The sequence below is a fragment of the Stenella coeruleoalba genome (genome assembly GCF_951394435.1).
Source record: "Stenella coeruleoalba genome assembly, chromosome: 4".
NCBI classification, from domain to species: domain Eukaryota; kingdom Metazoa; phylum Chordata; class Mammalia; order Artiodactyla; family Delphinidae; genus Stenella; species Stenella coeruleoalba.
In genome coordinates, this window is record NC_137149.1 from 9,265,816 (window position 1) to 9,293,046 (window position 27,231).

At 37.2% G+C, this 27,231-nt stretch overlaps 1 protein-coding gene and 1 pseudogene across 2 annotated transcripts in view; both read left to right on the forward strand.

The window, feature by feature from the left end:
- Positions 1 to 10,370: 10,370 nt before the first annotated feature.
- Positions 10,371 to 16,053, forward strand: PABPC4L (poly(A) binding protein cytoplasmic 4 like). The gene has a single exon (XM_079920791.1). It carries the CDS (start codon positions 11,164 to 11,166, stop codon positions 12,274 to 12,276), a length of 1,113 nt encoding a protein of 370 aa, XP_079776917.1. The 5' UTR covers positions 10,371 to 11,163; the 3' UTR covers positions 12,277 to 16,053.
- A 411-nt stretch (positions 16,054 to 16,464) lies between these two features.
- LOC307186039 (alpha-enolase-like) overlaps positions 16,465 to 27,231 on the forward strand; it is a 32,397-nt pseudogene continuing 21,630 nt past the window's right edge. Inside the window, exon 1 of the transcript in view lies at positions 16,465 to 16,515. The product of the transcript in view is annotated as an alpha-enolase-like (transcript). The remainder of the gene's footprint in view (positions 16,516 to 27,231) is intronic.

The window sequence follows — 27,231 nt, forward strand, 5'->3', positions numbered from 1 at the left end:
TCCCTATCAATATCTACCTCTTAGTTCTATACCATTTTGTATTCTGGCACTTTCTGGTGAATATCCCACTGTTTTGGTCACTCTAGCCATCAGAGGCTGGGAGCGAATCCACTCAATTTGCCTCATAAGTATTGTTGGTATTAAGGCTACTACCAACAGGACTCCAAGCAGTAGGATGACGTAAACCTGTAGAATCACTCTTAGCCATGTACATCAGGGCTCTAGACGCAACCAAATGAACAACTCTTATAAACCATCAGGCTCTATCTTAGATGGAGAATGACTTTCTTCTTATTTTTCTTTATTGACCTTCCCACCTTGTCTAAAGTTCTAATCCAGGTACAGTAGATAGTTTTGTGATTACACAGAAATTGCCTTGACTTGCAAGGACAAAGTCTGGGTAATTCTGTTTTCAGTATCAAACTTGGACAATCAGTTGAACCTGACCCGAATGTCTTCCAGGGCCAAGATACTGTTATCAGTCACTTCAGATAAATCAGGAACACCTTTTGTACCACCATGTCTAATTGGACGGCTCACATTATGGGGATAATTATCCACAGGTTGCTCATAAATAACAAATTAGTTACGTATCTGGGAGGATCATGGTTTGCCTCATTTTGGAGAAGTCTCCACAGTCGTTTGACAGCTACATGATTTACTGGTGTTATTTCCTCCAACACTTGAAAGTCTCTTATGGCCATTCCTAAGGTGCAAACTACCATGTTTTCAGGGCAGAGGCACGTTAATGCTTGGCTTTTAAACAGGAGTACAATTCCTTAGATCCACCTGGTTCCCTGGAAAGAATGTTTTCTGAGGGACTGTTTGACAGCAGTCAATCCAACCTATTCTTTTTGTCTGTGCCAACAGCGGGGTGGTATTCATCTATTGCATGAAACGACTGAATAAGAGCTATGGAAAGGGGGGTAAGCGACATCTGAGGTGTCGCCAACAACTGCTACTGTTTTGTATGGGAAGTACAGGAGCCAAGGCCATGCATCCCCTGTTGTTTTCAGTAGACTTTACAGTGAGTTTAAGCAGAATGGCATTCGAATCATGGTCGGAGCCATGCAATAGGAGATGGAAGTCAGTTAAATTTAGAGCACTCTCCACTGCTTGTAAGCAGAACCCCAGGGTGGTTTTCTTCATGAGCAAGTATGTAATGATTCTGAAGACAAAGATCATTAATGTTCCTCCCCTCACAGTATCTCCCAGAGTCTGAGATATTCTCTGGGGGCTTAGGTGTTACTCTTCCTTCTTTGCCATAAAATTGCTGTGTCCCATTTCAGGAGCTATAACTTCACCCTTTTCTTAATTATCACATACTTGTACCCAAACCTTTCATCCATAGGGGTCAGGTTCATAAGAGGCAAGGACATTTTTATTAAACTTACAACATCCATATGTATCCTATTCTGGTCGGCATGGACCACAACAGAGGGACTTGGTGAGTACTGACTACTGAATAGTAATAGTAGTAGTAGTGTCCTACTGACAAATGGCCATTGTCCTTCTGACCTAGGAATATAACAATCTAGGAAGAGTATGCCCGTGGTGAATTAGAATAGAGCTTGAGTCCCTTGAGCCTCATTTGACCAGGCTACTTCTTACAGGGTGTATTAACCAGTCTGGCTTGGTGATGACATTTGGGGAAAGAAAAAGCACTATGGTCAAGAATGGACAGCGTAGAATGGAGCTATTCATAATAAGTCTATGTAACCCACCTTCTTGATCCTGATCAGTACCCAGGAAGTGGCCAAATGAGATGATCACTTGCTGGAGACAGCCACATGCGTTCAGTGATTAAACTCTCTAACTAAAATGTGTGGACCTAGAGTTGTAGAGGAAGAGACAGTCAGAATCATTTTGAGTTGAATTTTGAGGACATTCTAATCCCTTACAATACCTGATGTCTGTGGATAGTGCAGAGTATGGAAAATCAATTGAATACCTTGATTATCAGCCTGTTGTTGAGTGGCTTTCATGATAAAGGTATTCCACTATCGGACTGTAAGTATTCTTGGTTCAAAAAGCCAAAAATACAACAGTTTAACTTCAAAGCACGCAGTGGTACAGACCAAACTTGAACAGCAGCACTGTAACCTGAACGTGTGTCAGTGGTGGTGAGGCTGTACTGATTACTCCAATCGGGTGTCCCCAGCAGAGGATTTGCTGGGAATGGGCAGGACTCAATGTAATGTGGCCTTTCTCCACCTCAGAAACATAGTCATGAAGTGTAGGACATGATGATGGATTCAGGCCACAATGGTGACACTCTGAATGCTAAACGTTCAATTAGCAGCTTCATTACTGTCAACCTTATGAGTGAATGACTCTTAACATGGGCATTTACATGAGGGCCCTAGATGTTTTGATAAGGAACAGCTATTTATGTCCATAATACAGTACCCCAAAGAGGGTTGTTTTTAATCTGCCAATTTGTAGGAATGTACAAGCACCTAACACATAAATTCCTAGTTTAAATTCAGTTGTGAAATCAACCAAAACACTACGTTGCATTGTGCCAAAGGACTCACCCACAGGCCCATTTAGCTTCTCTTCCCTACTGTGAACTATGCCCAAACCCCGTTAGCTGGATTTGGGCACTCCCTCCTTCCAAGAGCCTAGGTAGGATTGTGACTTGAGCATCAGTAGCCAGCAAAGCCAGTGAAATTTGACTCTTTCCACTCCCTGAAATACCCCAGCATGCTTGAATCTGGTTTCCCTTTGGGGACAGGGAAACTTTGGCCCAATCACTAATTCTCTTTCTCATTAAAATGCCTGAGTTGGAGGTAGAGGTGGAGAAAAGGATCAGGGGATGTACACAAGGAAAACTACTCCTTACCTTTAAAATTAGGCTCACCTTTATCATCAGGTTTAAGTGGTATGATGGTAGCTTGGGATTCAAATAAATGAATTGCCAATATTTTCAGCCTGCTCAAAGGTCTTTATTAAGTATTGTATTCCTAGTGACTGACACAATCTCATTCAGCCTTGGAGGACATATTCAGTGACCACAGCCAAAGTACTGCTGTTGGGTATGCTTGGTTTGTGTGCTTTAGCCAAGCTAGCTTGACCCATAGGGCAGAAAGTTTTAAAGCAGTTCATCTTAATCAGAGCCATTTTCTGCTCCATTGTCATAATCATATCCTTACAGTTGCATCTTGTTATAATATAGGGGTTAGGGAATTTTTCCAGAGCAGTGGGGGGGTACTTCGAGGATTCCAAAAATTTCTTTGGGTCGGTGATTTATTTTCCAGTGGGTCATGTTCCTCAAATCCAATCAGGACAGTAAAAGCATGAATACTAGTCAATTACTCATCTGTAGATTCCCACAATAGTGCTTCTATCTCGGGAAAATCTCCCTAAGTGGGCCAAAGCTGTTTTCTAGTAGTCAGTACCCACTGAAAAACAAACAGACTACTGGAGACCCTTTACTCTTGTCTTCAAATGATTCTGAGGCTGGCATGATAGACCACAAGAGCAGCTGAGCCAGGAGATGGCACAGCTGTTGCTGCTTTTTCTTCACAAGCCTTACATACTCTACCGCAGCATCATTTACCATAAGAACTCGCCAAAGTATTATTGATTTGGCTTGTTAATGCCTATAAGGGTCATAAATGCCCTGCTTTTCACATTCAGTGAATGTACAAGTGTCTATAACTGTGGTCAGAAAGTGTTAGAACAGTCTGCCTATCCTGGGTTAATCTTAGTTGTTTCAGTGGGATGGACCGGAGGCTGCCTGTCAGAATAGAGAGAAAATTGCCTTTCCCAGAGGAGAGTCAGCAACAACCAGGGTGCCATTTGGGCAGGTGACCTCGTATCTATTCCCCTATCCTTAGCCTGAGACCACCTCCCCACTTCCTCCAAATTTAACAGGCAATAAACTGAAGAGCCATTTTTTTGCCCCATAAATGATATTATTTGGTCTACATTTTTGCTATGGATAAATCTCATTTATCTGCCTGTGTGGCCATTAGCTTCCTTTCCAGAGAGCTACGTCTATGTTAGGATCCCATTCTCATCACCAAAACTGTCAAGATCTATGAAGGTCTTAGATTTTACCCTACTTGTAATCTAAGAAGTTAGCTTACCACAGTTTTATGGTTGCTTGTGGGTTAGAGACAAAGAATTTATTCCTCACAGTGACAGCAGTAGCCAGCGTATTAGCATTTCCTGTGACAGTTCCCCAAGCCCAAATTCCCACAGTGTGGTGCATAGACATCCAGGCGACACCTGCACCCAGAGTGGGTTGCATAAGGGGAGAGTAACCCAGGACTCAGAAAATCTGAATCTTTAATAATGGGCAGAAAGCATGCCTGCTTTGTGCTCCATAGAAAGTATCTCTACCTTGTAAGGCTGTGAATAAACCTGCACTTTGCTTCAGAGAGAAACACAATATCTTCCAAGGATGTTTGCTATATAAACATCATTTAAACCATAGTCCAGAACAAAGACACTCAGTGCCTCTACTTAGAAGACATGTAGAAATGTGAGTGACCTATAAAGAATTGTCTGCCAACCTTCAAAACTTAAGTGTTGAGAACCCATTGCATTCGAGCTCTTATTAAAGGCATTGAGAATATGGTGGTGACTCATTTAGACACAATTTTTGCCTTCATGGAATTTTTACTTTAAAGATAATGGTGGTGGTGGTGGCGGTGTTGCGGCTAGTGTGTGTGTGTTGTGGGGAGTGACATAATAAAAGAGAACAAGTGAATCCATATTTATATACATGGCAATGCGGATTGATAAGGAGGTTTTCACATAGCAAGTAAACAGAACTGTTACTAAGCCCCTAACTGACTAGTGCTTCCTGCAGTTTGGCATGACGGCAAGCACCAGAAAATGCAGCTACACACTGAGGTAAGATCTCAGGAATTGCTACCTGAAGAAAAGATTTTACTTTAAAGACAGAAGTTAGCAAACTATAGGGAAAAGACTTTATATCTAGAAGACTGTTTCAGGTATCTGGAATTTGCCATTTGTAGCCAGAACCTGGAACCAAGCAGAAAAGTAATGGCTTCATGAAACTTTTCTACCTAATTACAGACACGGGCCTGGCAAGAGAACGGGGGCGGTAATAAGCCACCCTAAACTGGTTTCAGCCTGCTCACATTATTTAATAAAGCTCCCCTTCAGAGAAATGCATGAGGGGGTAAAGGAGCGTGAGAAGGAGAAATCATTAACACCTAAAGGATCAATTCCCAGTGACACAGTCTTGAACCACTTTCTCTTCTGCATTGACTCCCATGGATCATAATGCAGAAGCTTTTGAGGTTAAGACTGTGGAACCTGGGGCACTGTTTTCTATGGATAGGAATTTGGCTGACTAATGCTAATGGCTGCAGTGTAGACAAGCAGAGACTAAAATGATGAGCAGGAAAATATTTCTGTCCAAAGTAGACAACAGCTTCCCACTTGGGTGTCAGAAAATCATCCCTGTGTGAATGACCAGTAATGAAATGAGATGAACATCTCCATGGAAGATGCTAGATCTTCCCTGGTTACAAGAGAAAGATGGTAACCCTCAATCCCTCCCTCTTCATCAAGGTTAGAGCCAATAACATTCTCTTTTACAATGGCACATGGGTTCCATCAAGAAAAAGATAGCTGGCCAAGAAGGGGATTCTCAAGCTCCTTCACTCCCTCTGTTCTTCCTTAACTACCCCTGGTAGGGTTGAGGAGATTTCGGCATAATAATACAATGGATTTGTGTTATGAGAGGTGATAATTCCTGGTGATGGAGGAGTCTGATTGCTTGGTAAAAACTAACTGAAGAAACTAAGAATACAGGGTTAGCAGTTTTCCTGGTTTTGGCAACATGGGTGAAACAGTGAGATGAAGTCAGAGCTCTGGAGCAAGGAGAGGGGGTACAAGGGAAGTAGGGAGGGCAAAATGACACAATGAAGGACCTCTGGGCAGCCATCTAAGGGCAGTCAGATTGGAACTTTAAACAAATGTTTTCCACCACGAATCATGTCTTAACCACCATAACTTCAATGCCTAGAACTATTTTACTAATAGTTGACTACAACAGAACAACCATTCCAGCAGACTTAGGAAACACTTTGGTCTCACTGGTATGAGAGACTTATTTTATTTTAGGCTGCACAGCCTGTGGGATCTTAGTTGCCACACCAGGGATTGAACCTGGGCTACATCAGTGAAAGCTCCGAGTCCTAGCCACTGGACCACCAGGGAATTCCCAAGAGATTTTTATTTTAAAATGCTTTTTCATACTCAGGATGGTTCATGATTATACATCTTTACATTATCCCTGCTTCATGTTTCCAGGATTCCATGTCTTTCACATTATCTTCACTTTACAGTTCTGAAATGTAATATATATGTAATAAAATATAAATGTATTATTCCAATAGCTTTCCTTTAGAACAAAGTCCATAACATAGCCTAGCATGTAAGGCACTCTGGCCTGTTGCCCTTGTCTTGTTCTCATCTCAGTTCCTGCCACTTTCTTCTTCACACTTTGTATTCCAGCGATATTAAATGGATACTGGTTGATACCAATATTACTTATCCCTAAACTTCCCCAGAGTTCACAAAAAGAGGGCTTGGCCTTCTTTAGTACCACCTTCTCTGCAAAAGCTTTTTTGGTCCTCACAGGTAGAACTATTCATATATCTTCTTTGCTAAATTTCTGTCTTATTTATTCTTAGATTATTGATTTTACATTGTTTTAACATTGTTGTTTCAGTTTTTTTCTAATAAGAGCCTTGAGACTTTTGAGGAAAGATGCTGTGTCTTATTCAGTTTTATTTCTATGATGCCTGTATTTTTACTGGTGAATGATATTTTGGATTGATTTGAACTTTTGATCAAGATCTACTAGTAATCAAACATTACTTTTTGCGACATTTCTATGTGCTCTGAATGGAGAAGTGTAACTCTGATATGTAAATCATATACCTCATTCTAATGAAATTAACACTATATTTTGGTTAAAAAAAAAAATCAGGAGACAATTACAACTGAAAAGAGACCATAATTGTCAAATAAAATTGAAACAACCTAAAAGATGCAATATTACACTTTAGAGTAAATAATTGAACATAGCACTTTCAAAATATAATAAAAGCAAGTTTCATTCATGTTATTACCTCTATTAAGATAATAAAGCCCATTTTGAACAAAAATAAGGAAAATTTTATCCGTAGTTGACTGCATCAGAGCAATGATTCAAGTAGACATCAGAAACTGCTTTGGTCTAATTAGTACAAGAAATTTCTATTTTAAAATGCATCGTCATACTCAAAATAGCTATTTACTCATTTCTTCATAATATATACTAAGGTAAGCCCTGACCTCCATTAACATCAAAATCAGTGAATAGAATAGAAACACTGACAAACATTTTTCCTGCCATTTAAGCAAAACGGCATCTTATTTCCTAATTCTGTGAGACACCCACACAACAAACTTGTACTTTGAATGCTGATTGAGCTAAATAACATAAGATGGGCAAAGTTACAACTTATTTCAAAATGAGGCAAAATATTGGCACTTAATTGAAATGTTTTCAGAATATTTGTGAAATTAAGAAGACACTCAAGTCAGCAATAGGCAAAGCTGCAACAATTGGCTAAGGAAAGCAGAAGACAGTTAATGTAGGCGGTATCAGTTTTAAGTCGAAGTCCATCAAAGCCAATGAACTCATGCCAAAATTAAGTACAAATACACAGTGCATACATTAAATAAATTGTTTCTGAAAAGGAAAAATAATCGGTGTCAGCTGGACTATTGAGAGAAAAAAATACTGGTGAAAACAGGGCTCAAGGATGATAGAATTTGGATAATAATAGGGAAAGGATATTTTTAAAAGAATTAACTGCATGTACATATAAAACAAATGATGAATTAGCTTGACAGAAGATATATGTAGCTAGGATAGAATTGATATTGCAAAGTTATGGTAGTCATTTGTAATTTTTTTACTGAAATCTTATGAAAGAATTGTTAGTAAGATTATTCTAGCAGCAAAATGCACAATGGACTGCCATAAAAACAGACTGGCATATAGACAAAAGAAGATAAATGAGTAAAACTCATGCAATAATACACAAGGAAATGAGGCAAAAGCAGTGGTAATGGGAACAGAAAGAAAGGGCAAATGTAAAAGACATCCCAAATTAAGAAATTATTGAATCAACACAACTGACAAAATGATGAGATTTAGAGAATTAAAGAGAGGAAAGAATCATAGATGCCTAAAAATGCTTACTTTATTAAAAAATAAAAATGAAAGCAGTATAATGAGTAGTACAAATAGGAAGAAGTACGACTCTTGGTCATTTAACAAATAGAGGTTTGTACCTGTTGCCTGCAGACTGATTAGAGACAAGAATATAGGACTAAATTCTGAATCTGGAAACTCTTCTTCACTTCTCACAAAATGTTTAGTGATGATCACACTAAAGTAAAATGGAAAGTCCATGAGTTTTTGAAATATTTTGGTATCTCGCTATAGCTGTATTATTGTTGTACAAAGAACTAATGTGATCTTCAGCATTTTTCCTAGAAATAAAAGGTCTCAACAAAATTCTTAGTAAATGCACACTTAGGAACTTTCTTTTATAAAAATCTGGTCGGGCTTCCCTGGTGGCGCAGTGGTTGAGAGTCCGCCTGCCAATGCAGGGGACACGGGTTCGTGCCCCGGTCTGGGAGGATCCCGCGTGCCGCGGAGCGGCTGGGCCCGTGAGCCATGGCCGCTTAGCCTGCAGGCCCGGAGCCTGTGCTCCGCAGCGGGAGAGGCCACAACAGTGAGAGGCCCGCGTACCACAAACAAAAAAAAAAAAAAAAAAAAAATCTGGTAATACTGAATATGATGATCACTTTTATTTATATTAAACAATGCCATATAGTGTCTGAATAAAGTATGTGCTGAAATCCACTGACGGTATTCACCAACTACGTCAGCGGCCTTTTTTTCTTTTTTAATTGCAGCCTAGAGGATGTGGTTGAAGAAAGATTATTTATTTGAACAATTGATCCTACAGGAGCAACACATAGCAGAATAAATTTCACAAACAAAAATCATTAATCAGGATGAAGTTAAGAGTAATCATAAAATCATTATTCAACATCTGATAGGTTAAAAGCAATTTGGATTATTATAGTGAAAATCACCCTCTAGCTTAGTTGTGTGTATGTGTGTGTTTTTAATGTATCACTGAGAATGAATTTTGTTAGATATCATCTTCTGAAAGAGAAATATATTTTTTCTAGTCCTTACATTAGAAAAGATGCCACTCTGGGGACTCACTCGTTTAGCCGAAAAGTCTTGTTACTCGGAGTGTAGTTCAGAGACCAACAGAATCTGCGTCACTCAGGAGCTTTTTGGGAAGTGTAGAGTTTCCAGTTCATTCTGATTCCAAATGACTGAATCAGAATCTGCTTTCAAGCAAGATCCCTTCTGGATTTCTATGTCCATTAAAGTTTGAAAAACACTAAATTAGCCTTATATAAACTGATCCATGCAATTCAGTTTTGCAGGTTACATTCCGTAAGATGAATGATGATTCACATTTAAGGTTTTATAGGAATGATGTTACGGAATTTATTTAATGCTAGAGGAAATGAAACCGATGTTAATCAAAACCTATTCTGTGCCAGATATTAGGTTAGACATTTCCAAATTTACTAATTCATTTAATCTTTACAATACTCTTTGAGGTAAGGGACACTATTTCCATTTCTCTGGGCATGAAAACCAACCTCAGGTTAAATATCTCATCTCCTCCACGCAGTGGATTCTTTCAGTAAATACTGAGCATCTCGTTTCTGCAAGTCCCTGAGTTAAGTCAGCGGGGAAATAAAATGGGCATGGTCCCTACTGTCATGGAATGTAATACAATATATTTTAATTAGACAAATGCTACGAAAATACGAGGCCTCTAAGAGCGAAACCTAAACTTTTTCAGAAGTTGTATAGGGAAAACCTGTATTTGGAAAGAGCATCAAAAGTGATTGCTGAGGAACACAGTTTTGTCAAGTTGGCCCTGAACAAAAGGCGAGCGTGTCATGGAGTTTAGGAAGGGGATCCAAGGGGCAGTTGACGCTGGAACATGGCAGGAATCCGGCAGAACTTTGAAGAACAAGGTGCGGAGGTTGGAGCCTACCCAAGAGTCGAAGAAAGCCACTGGAGGGCTTGAAGCTAGAAAGTGACAAGCCCTGATCCACACTTGGCAAAGCTCCTGCAGTCAGACTTACGCCAGGGCCTGCGGGCGGGTGGGTTTCTTAGGGCCACTCCCCTAGGCTGCCTTTCTCCACCCCGGTCACCGCCTCCCGCTCCTCAGCTGAGCTGTCCGAAGTGGGTGGGAAGTGAGCGAGAGGGGCGGGGGGAAGAAAAACATTCTCCAAAAACATTAAAAAGAAAACATCCCCCTGGGCAGCGAGTGCGCGGGAAGTTGAGCGCGCGAGTTCCGGGCTTTCCGCCCGCCCCCCCGCCGGCCGCAGCCCGGGTGAGCCCCCAGCCCCTGCCCGGCCGCCGCCCACCGGGCCGCGGCCGTCCGTCCGTCGGCCTGTCCTCTTCCCCACCCCCAACCTGCCCAGGGCGCAGCGCGGGGTCTGCAGGGAGGAGAGCGGCCGGGGTTGGTCAGGGCACGCGCAGCCCGCGGAGCCCCCGGCGGCGCCCGGCCAGCGGCGCCTGCACGACCCGGTCCCGGGCGGTTCGGGGCTCTGGGGCCCCGCGCCCGCCGCCCGCGCGCCGCGTCCCGGGCCGCCGCCTCAGACGCCACTTGTGGAATTCTTTCCCCCGGCGGCTGTAACTTTAAACCGGCCTGAGCGAGGCCTATCTTTATTCAGAAACCAGCGACCGGAGAATGGCTGTGGAGAACGCTGACATGGAGGGCCAGCCCGCCACTTGAAGATTCCTCACCAAGTGGCTGGGAAGGACGGCTTGACCTAGGAATCTTTCTTTGACATTTCAAGGTTCTGTCGCCCCCTCCCAGGGTTGGCCGGACTGGTTGGGGCTTTTGACTGAGGTTGCTGCCCGAGCCTGGGGAGCTGTACGTGAATGAACCGCATCGCCTGGCCTCAGAGCGCTGACTCTGAGGCCACCACGCATGAGCCCGGGCCACCCTTCTGCAGAAGTCACTCCAGGAGCTCCTTAGGGACCGGCTTGTGGCGGTGAGGAGCCAGGAGATGCATGTAGCAGCCAAGTACCGCCAGGCCTCCCTGTACGTGGGTGACCTCCACGCGGACGTCACCGAGGACCTGCTGTTCAAGAAGTTCAGCGCTGTGGGGCCCGTGCTGTCCATCCGCATCTGCAGGGACCTGGTCACCCGCCGCTCTCTGGGCTATGCCTACGTGAACTTTCTGCAGCTGGCGGATGCCCAGAAGGCCCTGGACACCATGAACTTTGACCCGATAAAGGGCAAATCCATCCGTCTCATGTGGTCTCAGCGTGACGCCTACTTGAGGAAATCTGGAATTGGGAACGTGTTCATCAAGAATCTGGACAAATCCATTGATAACAAAACCCTTTATGAACACTTTTCGTCTTTTGGGAAGATCCTGTCCTCCAAGGTGATGAGTGATGATCACGGCTCCAGGGGCTATGCGTTCGTGCACTTTCAGAACCAGATTGCCGCCGACAGGGCCATCCAAGAGATGAATGGGGCACTGCTTAAGGACTGCAGGCTGTTTGTTGGCAGATTCAAGAGCCGCAAAGATCGGGAAGCCGAGCTCCAAAACAAAGCCAGTGAGTTCACCAATGTTTACATCAAAAACTTCGGAGATGACATGGATGATGAGAGACTGAGGGAAGTTTTCAGCAAATATGGAAAAACCCTGAGTGTTAAGGTGATGACAGATTCCAGTGGGAAATCCAAAGGCTTTGGCTTTGTGAGTTTTGATAGCCACGGGGCTGCCAAAAAGGCTGTTGAAGAAATGAATGGAAAGGACATAAATGGACAACTGCTTTTTGTAGGCCGGGCACAAAAGAAAGCAGAGCGACAGGCTGAGTTAAAGCAAATGTTTGAGCAGCTGAAACAGGAAAGATTTCGGCGGTGCCGGGGAGCAAAGCTCTATATTAAGAACCTGGATGAGACCATTGATGATGAAAAGCTACGGAGGGAATTTTCTTCATTTGGAACCATTAGCAGAGTTAAGGTAATGCAGGAAGAAGGGCGAAGCAAAGGGTTTGGCTTGATCTGCTTCTCCTCTCCTGAGGAGGCCACTAAAGCAATGACTGAGATGAATGGCCACATCTTGGGCTCCAAGCCGCTCAACATCGCCCTGGCCCAGAGGCCCTAGGAGAGGAAAACTTACTGCACCAGCCAGTGTTTGTAGCAGCTTGGGGGATGTTAGTGATCTCTGCCTGAATCGTCCTGAGTAAATTTCAAATCCCAGCTGATGGCTGCTTAGTTTAGTAAACATTATGATAGAAGGTTTTGTATACAAAGCTATTTATTTTTCTTTGGAGGAAAAATAAGTGAATCTTAGAACCTTGGTTCTTTTTATAGAGGCACACCATCTAATTATAATATGGTATATTTTTCTGATTTTGTTATAGTGCTCATAGCAGTAAGTATAATTAGATACATTTTTACTGCATTTTGAATGAACTGAAGTGTGGTAATTATTTGCATTTATTGCATACTTTTTCTTATTTTAATAATACTGCTAGCTTTAATTTCTTCCGTGAAAATATGCCCAAAGTAGTTCTTATACCCGAGGATTGCAAAGTAATTTATTTTTACAAACAGAAATTTTCTAATTTCTCATCAATTTTTTTTTAAAGAAACCAAAGTTTAAGAATTGCTACTACAAACTCAATATCTAATTTCATTTTGAATTAATGTTTAAAATACTAGGAAACAGTTGAATTTCCTTTCAATTTATATCCTGAAATGGTGTTTTTCTGATGGCTGAAATTAATGATGGAGTTCTTTAATGTTGCCTACAAATGTGCTTTATAGGAAATTTTACTGTTCTTTCCATTGGTTGACATAATCCAGGTGCTTGCTGGTTATCAAAATTGTGACTTGAATAGTAAAACCTTAACTTCCACATTCCTTAAGTTATAAGCCTGTATCATTTCAGGTCAAAAAGTTGGCCTAATCTTAATTCTCTTCATACGTATACGGCATAAAATTATGCCTTAAGTTTTGAACCAGGTACCAACATTATAAAAGTCATATATAGAAAACATAGACATTCTGTTTAACAACTGTGTTTTCTAATCTCTGTTATATGTTGTAACATGTAGTGATATTGTCTCAGGGTTCAGAACAGTGAGTTTATGTTTATGAACTCCACGTCTCCTTTTATTAGACCTTAAGAGCTATGTAACCCAAGAAGGCTCACTTTTAGCCTTGATTGATCAGAAGTTCACTAATTGATTTTCTGATAAACTGAAGTTACATCACTTAGCCTGCTTTCCAGCATGATTTTTATTTCAGTCCCATTCCCAGATCTTTTCTTCTCTCCTGCTTTTCCTCTATATTACTGAGCTCCTCTATACTTTTTAAAAAGGGTTTTATTATACTGACTTTTACTGTGTGCTGTTTGAAATCCACTTTGGAAATGGATGCAAGAGTTATTTATTTACATTTAAGTAATTACTTTTAAAATTCTGATTCTCTCATACCAAAGGTGTCTAGAAAATAGTTTTGTTGTTGTTGTTTTATTTTCTTTTACTCTGCTTCGTTGTTTCCTGTAACCATATATTCAAGTCTTCAGTTTCATATATTACCAGTACAAAAGAAATATTACAATATTTCCGTGGCAATACTTTACCTATGAAAGAATGAGAAAATCTGTTTCTGTTTATTTTTGTATGAACTACATGTATATTCATTGCACATTTTCTAAATTTAAAATCTCTTTAGACAATGAAAAATTATGGACAATGAAAAAATTACGGCAACACATAATCCTATTATGCAGACAGATCTTCTGTTAACAGTTTCTTGCATCTCCTCCCAAATTTTTCTCTATACTTATACACATGATTTAACAAAAATGGAATCATGCTCTAAACCTTGTTTGAAACTGCTTTCTTAATTTGACAGTACGCCATAGTCAACGTCCATGACCACAAATAATTATTTGCACTATAATTTTAATGGCTTTTATCTTTCCTTTAATGTTTGTACCATAATATAACAATTTCCTCTTGATAAACATATACGTTGCTAGATTGTTTCCTCCCTTTTTTTTTTTCTCTATCATAAACAACTTGGAGATACACCCTTTACAAACTCTTATATGCTGATGTATATAATTATTTTCTTCAGAAAATGTATGATTCATTGGAATTAATGTTTAATATTTAAATTGCCCAAATGCTGTTCAGAGATTTGTGCCACTTAACATTTCTGAGTATGGAGGATGGCTCATTTCCATATACTCTAAGAACAAAGGATTTTGTTTAAGTTGTTATCTGATTCAACATGACATGTAAAAACAAAATATTTCATGGTTATTTATTTTACTTTTTTATTACCTCAAAAGTTAAACAGCATTTCTTGTATTTACTGGACATTTGTATTTTCATATTTTTGAAAATGATCTTAGTCTATTTTCATGACTTTAGTCTGTTTTCCTGTTGGGGTGGTTTTTATTTATATGATTTGTTAGTTTTGGTTTTTTTTTTTTTTCCTGATATTCCCATCTTATTTATAGTTTTGAGGGTCATTCCAAAGTTAAATTTCTAAATTCAAAATTTGCAATCTTATACTTTGGTGGCTTTAATGGTATGTTTCAAAACACTTTGAACACCTCAAATATACAACCCCCCATACACACACACAATTCATCTGTATTGTCTTCTATTATTTTCAGAGTTTCATATTCTCAGTACTTTCTAAACAAAACTTTTGTGTATACAGTATCTTATACACAGCCTATACTAAATATTTTTAAAGTGTCTTGCTTTTCAATTCTATTAACATGCCTTGGTAAATACTGATTTACTGTAAGAGTCTATTTGAAATCCATATGTCAGCTATAACTCATTGGCTCTCTGAATTACTATGTTGAGAAGTATTTACCTCCAAATCAGGGAGCTTTTAAGAAAGGGTGCCAGGAAACAGGACTGGGAAGTGTAGTAGGTGTGTCAAGCCTTGACATCTCTTTCTGGATAATCCACTCTATCAAAATGTTCAAATATTTGAACAATATTTCACAATGCTTGTAAATGGATTATCAAGATAATATCAGGGAACTGAGTTCATCATTCTCTTTGCACATGCACGGGGATTTAATGGACATAATACCAGATGTTTAGATAAATTGTAGCTATAGCTTCATAATGACACAATAATATGCCATTTTAGTAAAAATTACTTATTTTTAATATTTACCTTAAGAAATGACTGTCAGTTTACAAAAAGATATGATCCTGTAGATTTTCTTGATTATTTAAATTTTACTTATTCTAAATTTTGTATGTGTGTGATTCTATCAAGAAGTCATCCTAGTTGGCAGTAGAGGTTCAGGCATTCACGAAACTTTACTCTTTTTATGTTCAAGTGCCTTGATAAATAAAAAGAATCTTCACTTTCTGATAAGCATTCCAGTAAAAGCTAATTTACATAGAGATGCCTTGAGTCACTGCTTCTGCTCTGCCTTCTCTCTCCCCACACACATTGCCTGCTTGCATGTGCAGCCAATTGAATAGAAATGTGCCGCCAATTGAATAGAAATGTGCCTTTTAAATTTTTATTTTTAAATTTTTAAATGGAAATTTATACTTGGTAAAAATAAGCTTTTTAAAGTGGTTTTAGTATTGGTATTTTCATGTTCTTAATATTTGTATAAATCCACTGAGAAACGATCAAATAAAGTCGAAATCTTTCAATGGTGTCCAGAATTTTCATGTCCAAAAATGATTTTTACTTATTTACTTTTTAAGTTTTTCTAATTTTCTAGCAGTCGGTTTCTCGTAGGAGTAAATTGAAAACAACTTGTGTTTTTAAATGAAGATCCTCATATTTCATGTTTTAAAAGACCAAGTCCCATATGAACTAGTATTTCTTTTTTAAGTTACTCATAATTATGGGACCATGATTGAAAAGAACCTCTAATACAGACCAAGTTTTCATGAGAAATAATTCACTACATTAAAGATACTTTTGAATTTAATTTTTAAAGTAAAATTTAGCCACTATTTTGAGGTTTTAGAATTAGCTTACTTGTATTATATTTGGAAAATGTGCCTCATAATGTAATTATTTTAAGTAAATAATAAAACAGTAGATAGAAAAGAGAAGTTTTAAATATACATTTTAGAAAGTAGAACAAATTAAATATCCTCAACATATCTTTGGCTTCAAGGAATAGAAAATCCACCTTACCTAGAAAAGGAAGCTGTATTTAACAAAACATTCAGAATTAAGGTATCTTCAGGCAAGGTATATCAGAACTTCTACATCAGTTCTGCTGGAGTCTCGTGGCTCTTCACCCTCTGTGTCTTAGCTTCATCATCAGGTTTTCAAGATGGTTACAGGAATTCCTGTCATCGCACTGAGACACAGCAGCATTCAGAAGGTAATACCTTTTAACAACTTTCCCCCTCAGTTCTCATTGTCCATTACTGATATGTATATTCAACAAGATCTGCCACTAGAATTGAGAAAGGAGTCAACTTTTTGTGCAGAATGGGCTTATGGTTGGAAGGAACTTGAGTAGGAATGGGTGTAGGAGTATGCATCCACTAAACCCTGGATATTTTTCATCATTTGTATCTAATTTTTAATTTCAGTACTTAATGGATATTTTCTTTCTTCTTTTAATGTTACCTTACAAATAGCTCCTAAAATTCCTCCCTACAAATCATTTTCAACACTTGAGTCAAACTGGTGATTTTCCTCTCCCTCAGGTTGTACAATCATAGGGAATAAATTGTGCAATATATTCTGTATAAAATTGAATTCATTTTTGTTTAGTAATGGGATTTGTGATTTTACATGTCATGCTTTATTAGGTATAAATTAGGCATCTCCTGAAAATTCTGCTGAAATGGGCAGATTCAATTTAGTCACCCCAATGGGCTTCCACCAAAAATAATTATCAACAGATTACAAATGATCAAGTATGTTTCAAAATAAATCTATATTTAATAAGGTATTAGTTCCTTGAGTTCTATTTTAAAGTAATCTAAACCAAGTATGTTTTCACGCATGTTAGATAATATTTTAGAATCGTACCACTAGAGGGAAGGAATTTACTATGTATATCACCAACTAGTGTGATATTCTGTATAAAGAATTTTTTAAAAATAATTCCTACTGACATTGTAACAGATAAATTATAAGAAAACATCTAAAAATTTAGGTGCCTACAAAATGACCCCATTATATAAAACTAATGTAACCACAAACATAAATTAATGGGTACTCATTTCCTTTACTAAAGGATTTATATTAGGTCCTTTAGTGCATTAAAATTGTAAGAATTAATAAAATTGGACTTATCCAAACTTTTCAATTTATTTTTTTTCTGTATTACACAAATGTGGTATAACCATCATATATTTTAACCATCCAACATAAACAAAGGAACAAAAAACAGATGTACTAAATTCCGAGTTACAAATATGCTCATATTTGAATCTGTTAGGGTCTGATTATTTTGCAAGTTTGTTCAGAGGAAATATTTATAGCTACTGTTGTTTTTGTCTCATGGTCATGTCTTGTCTTAGAGTTCACAGAATGCTTTGAACTATATTGAGGTTCCCCTGAATGACACAGTTGAACCCATCAAGCTAGAGAAGAAAAATGATCTTCTTCGTAGCATTCTTTGCCATAGTAGAGAAGACACTTAACTTCTGAAAGATATTGGCAGTTTATACAATATCACATCAGAATTTGTTAACCCATCTATATTTACATCACCTTAGAAATATCCCCAGTTTGAAGTTCTGCCAAATACTAACAGCACATTTGAGTTCCAAAGGCAATGTCACTGAAATGGTGGATGTTATTATTAAATTTTATTTTTTGCATAGAGTGAATATTGGTTATGATTCATTCTGTTGTGTGTGTGAGTTTTTTTAATCAGTATTTCCAATGGTATTTTCTTATCTTAGGAAACCATATCTGACAGTCTGTAGTGAATCACAATTTTGATTTACATTCCATTTCATCTTTGTACATGTGCCACTGGCATACCAATGCACCACAATTTTGACATATTGCCAATTCTAGTTCCTTGAAGTTAAAGTAAGCCTTTATAATAGTAATGCCAGCAAATCTTTGTTAATCAAAAAAGTGCCTCAATTTGAATGCAAACCAAATCTTAGAATTATTTTGACACATCATTATTTTATTGAATTACCAAGGGAGGTGTTAGAAATGAAAATCTAGTATTATCCACTACTCTATTCACTTATACTTCCTACATAGTACTTATAATAAGTGACTTTTTTTTTTTTTTGCGGTACGCGGGCCTCTCACTGTTGTGACCTCTCCCGTTGCGGAGCACAGGCTCCAGATGCGCAGGCTCAGCGGCCATGGCTCATGGGCCCAGCTGCTCCGCGGCATGTGGGATCTTCCCGGACCGGGGCACGAACCCGTGTCCCCTGCATCAGCAGGCGGATTCTCAACCACTGCTCCACCAGGGAAGCCCAATAAGTGACATTTATATTTTATAGATTATAATTGGTAAAGAGCGATTGGCACTGAGATTGTATAGTAAGCTCATTTTTATTTTAATATTTATTTTTATTTTAACCAAAATATATTGCAAATGCAAATTTTATTATGTTATTCTGCTTCAGAACCTCCCATAGCCATCCATTACTTTTAAAGTCAGGTGTAAATCTTTACTGTGGCCTAAGAGATCTGCATTTTTATGGTCCTTGTGCATCTTTTAGTCCAATTCTTATGCTACAGTTTCCCTTGGTCAGTGTGCTGAAAATAAACTGTTCTTATTTCAACTCCTTTACCTAATCCCTGCCTCACTGAAAACTAACTTTTTATCAGATTGTATGCTTATTGCAAGGGTTAAAAGAATCTTCCCACTGGTTTATGAAAAAAAAAATGATGGGGGGATTTATTGCCAGATAAAAATAAGTAAGAGATCTTTTCAAAATAGAGGTATTGTTTTCTTTTCTTTTTTATTTTTTTTCTTACAAGTGTTAAGGAAGGCTTTCCAAAGGCTGTTATACTACAGAGGCAGCAGTACCTTTTTGAAATTAGACTACATGGCATAGCGCTGTAGGGAGATAAAAAGCAAGCATTTACAAAAGGTCGAGGAGGCTCATCTTCAAACATTTAGAATGTTATTTTTAAATATTATCATCATCATCATCATCATTACTATTTTAAGTAACAACTCATTCTCCTCCCTACCTACGCCTTTTCATGTTTTAAGGCATAGATTGGATATATTTCTTCGTGGGCAATCTGATATTATTCTAGCAGGAGCACGTGATGGAAACTGCCCTGCCTTAGTAAGAGAACAAGTAAAGCAAGTAGTAGGTCCTTAAAAAGATAAAGTATTGGGTAGAGAAACAACATTCAGTAGCAAATCATTGCATCTAAATGAAATCCGTTATTAGGGATCAGTTCAGGAAGTGCTCATATAGAAGCAGCATAGAACTAAGAAAGCATGGGCAAAAACGATTAGGGAAAATCTACATATTGATGGATTTTTATTTAGTTAATCATTTTTTTAGTTAAAATTTATATTAAATATACAAATGTAGAAGTTTTGAGCATATAATGTGAAGAATAATACAAAAATAATTATATTTATGTAACTACCACTCAAGTCAAGAAACAGAACATTACCTACACCACTCTTCCTCCCTCCCGATCACTTTTTTGTCACACTGACTCAAATGTAACCTCTATCTTGACTTTAAACTCTACAGATTAATGTTAAGTACCTTGAACTGTTTTCAGATAGATTCATAAAGCATGCATCTTCTTGTGTCACTTTCACTCAAGATATTTTAGTGAGATTCATACATTACTATTTAATGCAGTAGTAATGTGTTCATTGTTATCATATACTATTCTATGGTGTGACTATATTACAAATTATTTATCCTTTTACCATTAATGGACATTTAGGTTGCTTCCATATTGGGGCTATAATGGACAATGCAGCTTAGAAAATCATCATAGATGCCCTTTTAGATTGAGTTATAAATCACATACCATAAAAGTAACCATTTTCAAGTGTGCAATTCAATAGTTTGTAGTATATTCAAAAGGTTGTGTGACATCACCATTATCCGATTCAGAATATTTTTGTCTCTTCAAAACGGAAATCCGTACACCCATGAGCAGTTTCTCCTGTTTTCTCCTCCTCCCAGTGCCTGGCAACCATACTCAAATTTATGTCCTTAAGGATTTGCCTGTTTTGGACATTTTTTATAAATGCTGTCATACAATATGTTAACCTTTTGTGTTTAGGTTCCTTTGCCTAGCTTAATGTTTTAAAGTTTTGTCCATGTTGCAGCATGTATCAGTACTTATTTCCTTTTCATGCCTGAATAATATCTATTTGTGGGGATATGCCACATTCTTTTTATCCATTCATCATTTGTTGTACACTTGTGTTGTTTCCACTTCCTGACTTTATGAATAATATTGCTGTGACTTTGGTTTACAAGTTTTTGTGAGAATATATATTTTCAGTACTCTTATGTACTCATAGACAATGGTATATTCTCTTTTTCTTTAGAAATGTTACCTCTTACAAGAGTCAAATTTTGGCTTCATTAATTTTCCCTATTATTTTTCAATTCTTTTCTTTTTACTGTGTTTTGCTTATTTCTGCTTTAATCTTTATTATTTCCTCCTTTTTGCTTGATTTGGGTTTATTGTGCTCTTCTATTTCTAATTTCTTAAGGTGGAAAGATAAGTTATTCATTTGAAATCTTTCTTCTTTTTTTAACATAGGCATCTATGGTTAGACATTTTCCCTAGGCATTGTTTTAGGTACAATAAATAGGTTTTGTTATGTTGTGTTTTCATTTTTCATTGATCTCAAATTATTTTCGAATTTCACTTGTGATTTCTTCCTTGATCCATTGATTATTTAGGAGCTGTATTTTTTTTTTAACTTCCATATATTTGTGAACTTCCCAAATACTGTTCTGATACTGATTTCTAGTATCATTTCTTTGTGCTCAGCAAACATACTTTGTGTTATTTCAACACTTTTAAATTTATTGAGACTTGCTTTATGGCTGACATGTGATCTATCCTAGGGAATGTTCCATGTGCACTGTAAAAGAATATGTACTCTGCATTGTTGGGTATAGTGCTCTATAGATGTCTTTTAGGTCTAGTTGGTATATAGTGTTGTTGAAGTCATCTATTTTCTTGTTGCTCTTCTGTCTAGTAGAAACATATGGAATAAGCAAGGAAAATATCAGTAAGAATATTGTATCCATAACACAAATGGACCTAATTGTCATATGTAGAAACAATAGAAAACAACTTCAGAACTCATTTTAGTTTCAAGTCCAAGTAGAATATTTTCAGGAGTTGATCACATAAGGACCTATAAACCTACTTACAAATGTTTTCAAAGGACTAAAATCACATTGAATATACCTGTTGACCATTGTGCAATTAAAATGCAGATCAACAACGAAATATAATTAGAACATTATTAGAGATCCAGAAATCGTGAAATATGATCTAAAATTACAGTAGAAATTAGAAAATATTCTGAATTGAATAATAATCAGTATGCAGTATATCAAACCTTGTGAGAACACAAGTATGCTTTGTGATTAATTTATAGTCTTAAAAATGTATATATTAGAAAAGAAAAAAAAGCTGAAAAGAATAAGCTAAGTACCCTTCTCTAGAAATTGAAAAATGAACAGAAATTAGAATGACGTAGAAGAAAATATAGAACAGAAATTAAAGAAATAGGGACAAATACAATAAAAGGGATCTCAAAAAATTTTAAACTAATGAATTTAATAAACTACCTAATAAAACTGATTTTTTAAAGTGATAAGCACAAATAACTAATATTGGGAATGAAAAAGAAGATTTCACCACATAGTTTGTAGACATTACAACCTTCATAAGTGGATATTATAAACAAATTTATGGCAATAAATTTGAAATTTAGATAAAATTTTAAAACTTTGATTAAAGTAACTCACTGAAACTGATAATAAGAATTTGGAAATATTAATAATCTCACCAATATTAAGATAAATGAATCAATATGATTAGATCTTTCTTAAGGAGAACATCCAAGTGCTAGATGGCTGGTGAATGTTAAAAAATATTTAAAAAACAATTCCAATTTAAAAAAGTCTTTTCAAAAGGACAAAAATGGGTACATCTCATAACTCATTTTATGAAAACAACATAACCTTGACACCCAAACGTGACCTGGATAAAAACTACTGGGCACATTAACTCATCAGCATAAGGACAAAAACATTAAATAAAATTTTAGTTAACTTAATCCAGCAATAATTCTAAGAATATATGTAAAACATCAAGTTGGTGTTTCTTCCAGAAAGGAAATCTTGTTTAATTAACATTTAAAATCAATTTTACTCTTGGAGAGGGTGTGGGGAAAGGGAAGTCTCCTACACTGTTGCAGCCACTGTGGAAAATAGTATGGAAGTTCCTTAAAAATCTGAAAATAGAGCTAACATATGATCCAGCAATCCCAGTCCTGGGCATTTATCTGAAAAAGACAAAAACTCTAATTCTAAAAGATACATGCACCCCAATATTCATAGCAGCACTATTTATAATAGCCAAGACATGGAAGCAACCTAAGTGTCCACCAACAGATGAATGGATAAAGAAGATGTGGTACGTATATACACTGGTCTATTAGCCATAAAAAAAAAATGAAATATTGCCATCTGCAGCAACATGGATGGACCTAGAGAATATCATACTAAGTGAAGTAAGACAAAGAAAGACAAATATTATATGATATCACTTATGTGTGAAAACCAAAAAATAATACAAATAAATTTATTAACGAAACAGACTCATAGACATAGAAAGCAAACTTATGGTTACCAAAGGGGAAAGGGGGGGATAAATTAGGAGTATGAGAGTGACAGATACACACTACTATATATAAAATGGATAAACAACAAGGATTTACTATATAGAACAGGAAACTATTTCAATATCTTGTAATAACCTACAATGGAAAAGAATCTGAAATATATATATATATATATATATATATATATATATATATACACACACACACACACACATCAATAAAATAATCACTTTTACTACATTAACAGAAAAAGAAACTTTAATGATTATTTCAATAGATGCAGAAAAAGCATCTGCAATAATTTAACATTCATTCACATATAAAAGCTTCATAAAAAACTAAGAATAGATGGAGATATTCCAAAATCTGATAAAGCATTTTATTTTTTTAGAATTTCTTAGATGCCTAGGTCAGGGATTCAAGAGTGAGGGATTCACTGGGAAAGTATTCCAAGGAGATATTGTTAGGAGAATGAAGAAGCAGTATGGAAAAGGAAAATTTTAAGGAAAGTTATGTGCAGTCCCAGACTAAGTCTGGGAGTTCTGGACTAAAATTACACAGTCTGGACTTTTGTATTTCTCTGGCCCAAGTCATTGGCTACATGTTTGCTTCATCGCCTAATAGTAATTCTCAACCATGCCCAGGTACCAGAAATTAGCTGCAAAGCACACCGTAAATGAGCGGTGGGTACAAAACTCTATTAAAAACGTCTGAGAGGTTCCAGTCTGGCATATAAACGTATCAGAAGTTGCCAGTCCATTAGAACAACAAGTAAAAAGTTGAGCATACAGAAAAATCAACAACTTTTCTTATATCCATCAGAGGAATAAGGTTACAAAGCAAACCGCTTCCCCTAAAATTGGAGAGACAGAGATACAGAGAAACACAGATACTGAAGCAGAAGCCCACAAGCAGAAACTTGTGCAGAAAACCTGAACTGCAGGAAAACCTGAAAGGTAATTGAAAAATTGCTGGAGGCTCAGTTTGGACATGCCTGAGAGATAAAAACCTCAGGGGGACCCAGTCCCTGTGTGGAGGCGGAGGGTACATTTTTGTGTGTTTTACCTTCAGGAGTTTTATCAGATTTTCACAGTGAAAATCAGAGGAAAATCCCATCATGCTTCCATCCCGGGGAGGGGAAAAAATGTAACTTTGAAATAAAGCATTCTACTCTATATTTAACAAGACCTGACCTAAAAAGAAACTGTTTTGTAAGAGTCTAACATTTTGAGGTATTAGTAGAGCCTAACTGACATGGGGGAAGGAAAATAGCCAACTCCAGCCCCATCTAGGCATCCTGTACCACCTATGCAAGTGAAAAATTAAAAACAGCCCAGGGGCACAAGCTTACTAAAAGACTGAGGTCTAATCATCGGACTATGGAACACTTCACCTCCCACACTTTCCCACTGCAGTTCTTTTTACAGAGTACATCATGTCCACCTTTCAGCAAATGTTATAAGACATACTAAAAGGCAAATTACACAGTTTGAAAAAGCAAAACAAGCATAAGAACCAGACCCAGATGTGGCAGGAATGTTGGAATTATCAAACTATGATTTTAAAACAACAGTGATTAATCTCGTAAGAGTGTTAATGGAAAAAGTAGACAATGTGCAAGAACAGATGAGTAATGCAAGATTAAATAGGTAAGGTAAGCAGAGAGACAGAAATGATAGGAATCAAAAAGAAATGCAAGAAATCAAAAATACTGTAACAGAAATGATTAATGCCTTTGGGCTCAGTAGTAGAGTAGACATGGTTGAGGAAAAAAAACTCTGACCTTGAGGACATGTCAATAAAAATTTCCAAAAGTCTAAAGTGAAAAATATAACCTGAAAAAAATAGAATATCCAAGAAGTGTAGGACAAGACAAAAGGTGTAATATATGAGTACTGGGAATACCAGAAGGAGAAGAAAGAGAGAAAATAACAGGAAGCAATAATGACTAAATTCATAAAATTCATATCAGATATACTAAAAAGCTCTTTCACAGCAAAGGTAACCATCCACAAGATGAAAAGGCAACCTACAAAATGGGACAGATTTTGCGAATCATATATCTTATAAAGGGTTAATATCCAAAATATATAAAGAAGTCATACAACTCAGCAGCAAAAAACCAAACAATCTGATTTAAAAATAGGCAGAAGATCTGAATAGATATTTTTTTAAAGAGGGCATACAGATGGTCAACAGGTACAGGAAAAGATGCTCAACATCACTTATCATCAGGGAAATGCAAATCAAAACCAATGTGCAATATCACCTCACATCTGTTAGAATGGATATTGTGAAAAAGATAAGACATAGCAAGGGTTGGTGACAATGTGGAGAAAAGGAAACCCTTGTGCCCTACTCGGGGGAAGGCAAATTGGTGTGGCCATTATTGAAAACAGTATGGAATTTCCCCCCAAAATTAAAAATAACACTATCATATGGACAAGAAAAGGGAAAAAATGCATACAGATTGGGATGGAAGAAATAAAATTTTCTTTGTTCATAGATTATATGATCATCTATGTAGAAAACCTGAAGGAACTGACAACAAAATTCTTGGAACTAGTAAGCAGTTATAGCAAGATTGTAGGATACAAAGTTAATACAGAAAAGTCAATCAATTTCTTACATGCCAGCAATGAACAAGAGGAATTTTTAAATTAAAACACAATATTATTTACATTGATAACCCCCAAAATGATACACTTAAGTATAAATCTAACAAAATATGTACAAGATCTATATGAGGAAAATTATAAACTCTGATGAAAGAAATCAAAGATGAACTAAATCAATGGAGAGATATTCCATGTTCATGAATAGAGGGACTCAATATCGTCAAGATGTCAGTTTTTCACAACTTTATCTGTAGATTCAGTGCAATCCCAATCAAAATCCTGGCAGGTTATTTTGTGGATATTGACAAACTGATTCTAAAGTTTACATGGTGAGGCAAAAACCCAGAATTGTCAGCATAATATTGAAGAACAAAGTTGGAGGACAGATGCTATTCAACTTCAAGACTTACTATTAAGCTGTAGTAATCAAGACTGTGGTATTGGTGAAAGTATAGACAAATAGATCAATAGAATGGGATGGAGATCCCAGAAACAGATCCATATAAATACAGCCAACTGACTTTTTGATAAAGGAGCAAAGGCAATAAAACAGAGAAAAGATAGTCTTTTCAAGAAAGGGTGCTGGACCTCCCTAGTGGCGCAGTGTTTAGGAATCCGCCTGCCAATGACATGCCGCAGAGCAACTAAGCCCATGCGCCACAACTACTGAAGCCTGCGCTCCTAGAGCCCGTGCTTCGCAACAGGAGAAGCCACCGCAATGAGAAGCCCGTGCACCGCAACAAACAGTGGCCCCCACTTGCCGCAACTGGAGAAAGCCTGTTTACAGCAACAAAGACCCAACGCAGCTAAAAATAAATAAATAATTTTTAAAAAAGAAAAATAAAGGGTGCTGAAACAACCAAACATCCACATGCACAAAAGTGAACCTAGACACAGATCTTATACCTTTCACAAAAATTAACTCAAAATAGATCATAGACCCAAATGTAAAATGCAAAACTCTAAAGCTCCTAGAAGATGACATAGGAGTAAGTGTATAGATGATCTGATGATCTTGGGTATGGTGATAACTTTTTAAATATAACTCTAACGTCATGATCCATGAAAGAAATAGCTGACACACTGGACTTTATAAAAACTAAATATCTCTGTTCTGTCAAAGACAATTTCAACAGAATGAGAAGACAGTCCACACACTTGGAGAAAATATTTGTGAAAGATACATCTGATATCCAAAATAAAATTCAACAACAACAAAAAAATCAATCTGACTAAAAAATGGGCACAATACCTTAATGGACACCTCACCAAAGAAGATTTTCAGAGGGCAAGTAAGCATATGAAAAGATGTTCAACCGCATGCGTCACGAGAGAATTGCATACTAAAAAAAGGAGATACCAATGCATACCTATTAGAATGGTCAATATCCAAAACACTAACAATACCAAATACTCATGATGATGTGGAGTAACAAGAACTTCCATTCATTGCTGGTAGGACTGCAAAATGGGACAGCCAGTTTGGAAGACTGCTTGGCAGTTTCTTACAAAACTAAACATACTTTTTATCATATTCAGCAATTGCACTTTGTTTGGTATTTACCCAAATAAATTGAAAACCTGTGTCCACACAAAAACCTGCACATGGACATTCATTGCATCTTTATTC

Bases quoted from the DNA above. Each gene is read 5' to 3' on its own strand.
- PABPC4L (XM_079920791.1), top strand. From the start codon at position 11,164: ATGCATGTAGCAGCCAAGTACCGCCAGGCCTCCCTGTACGTGGGTGAC.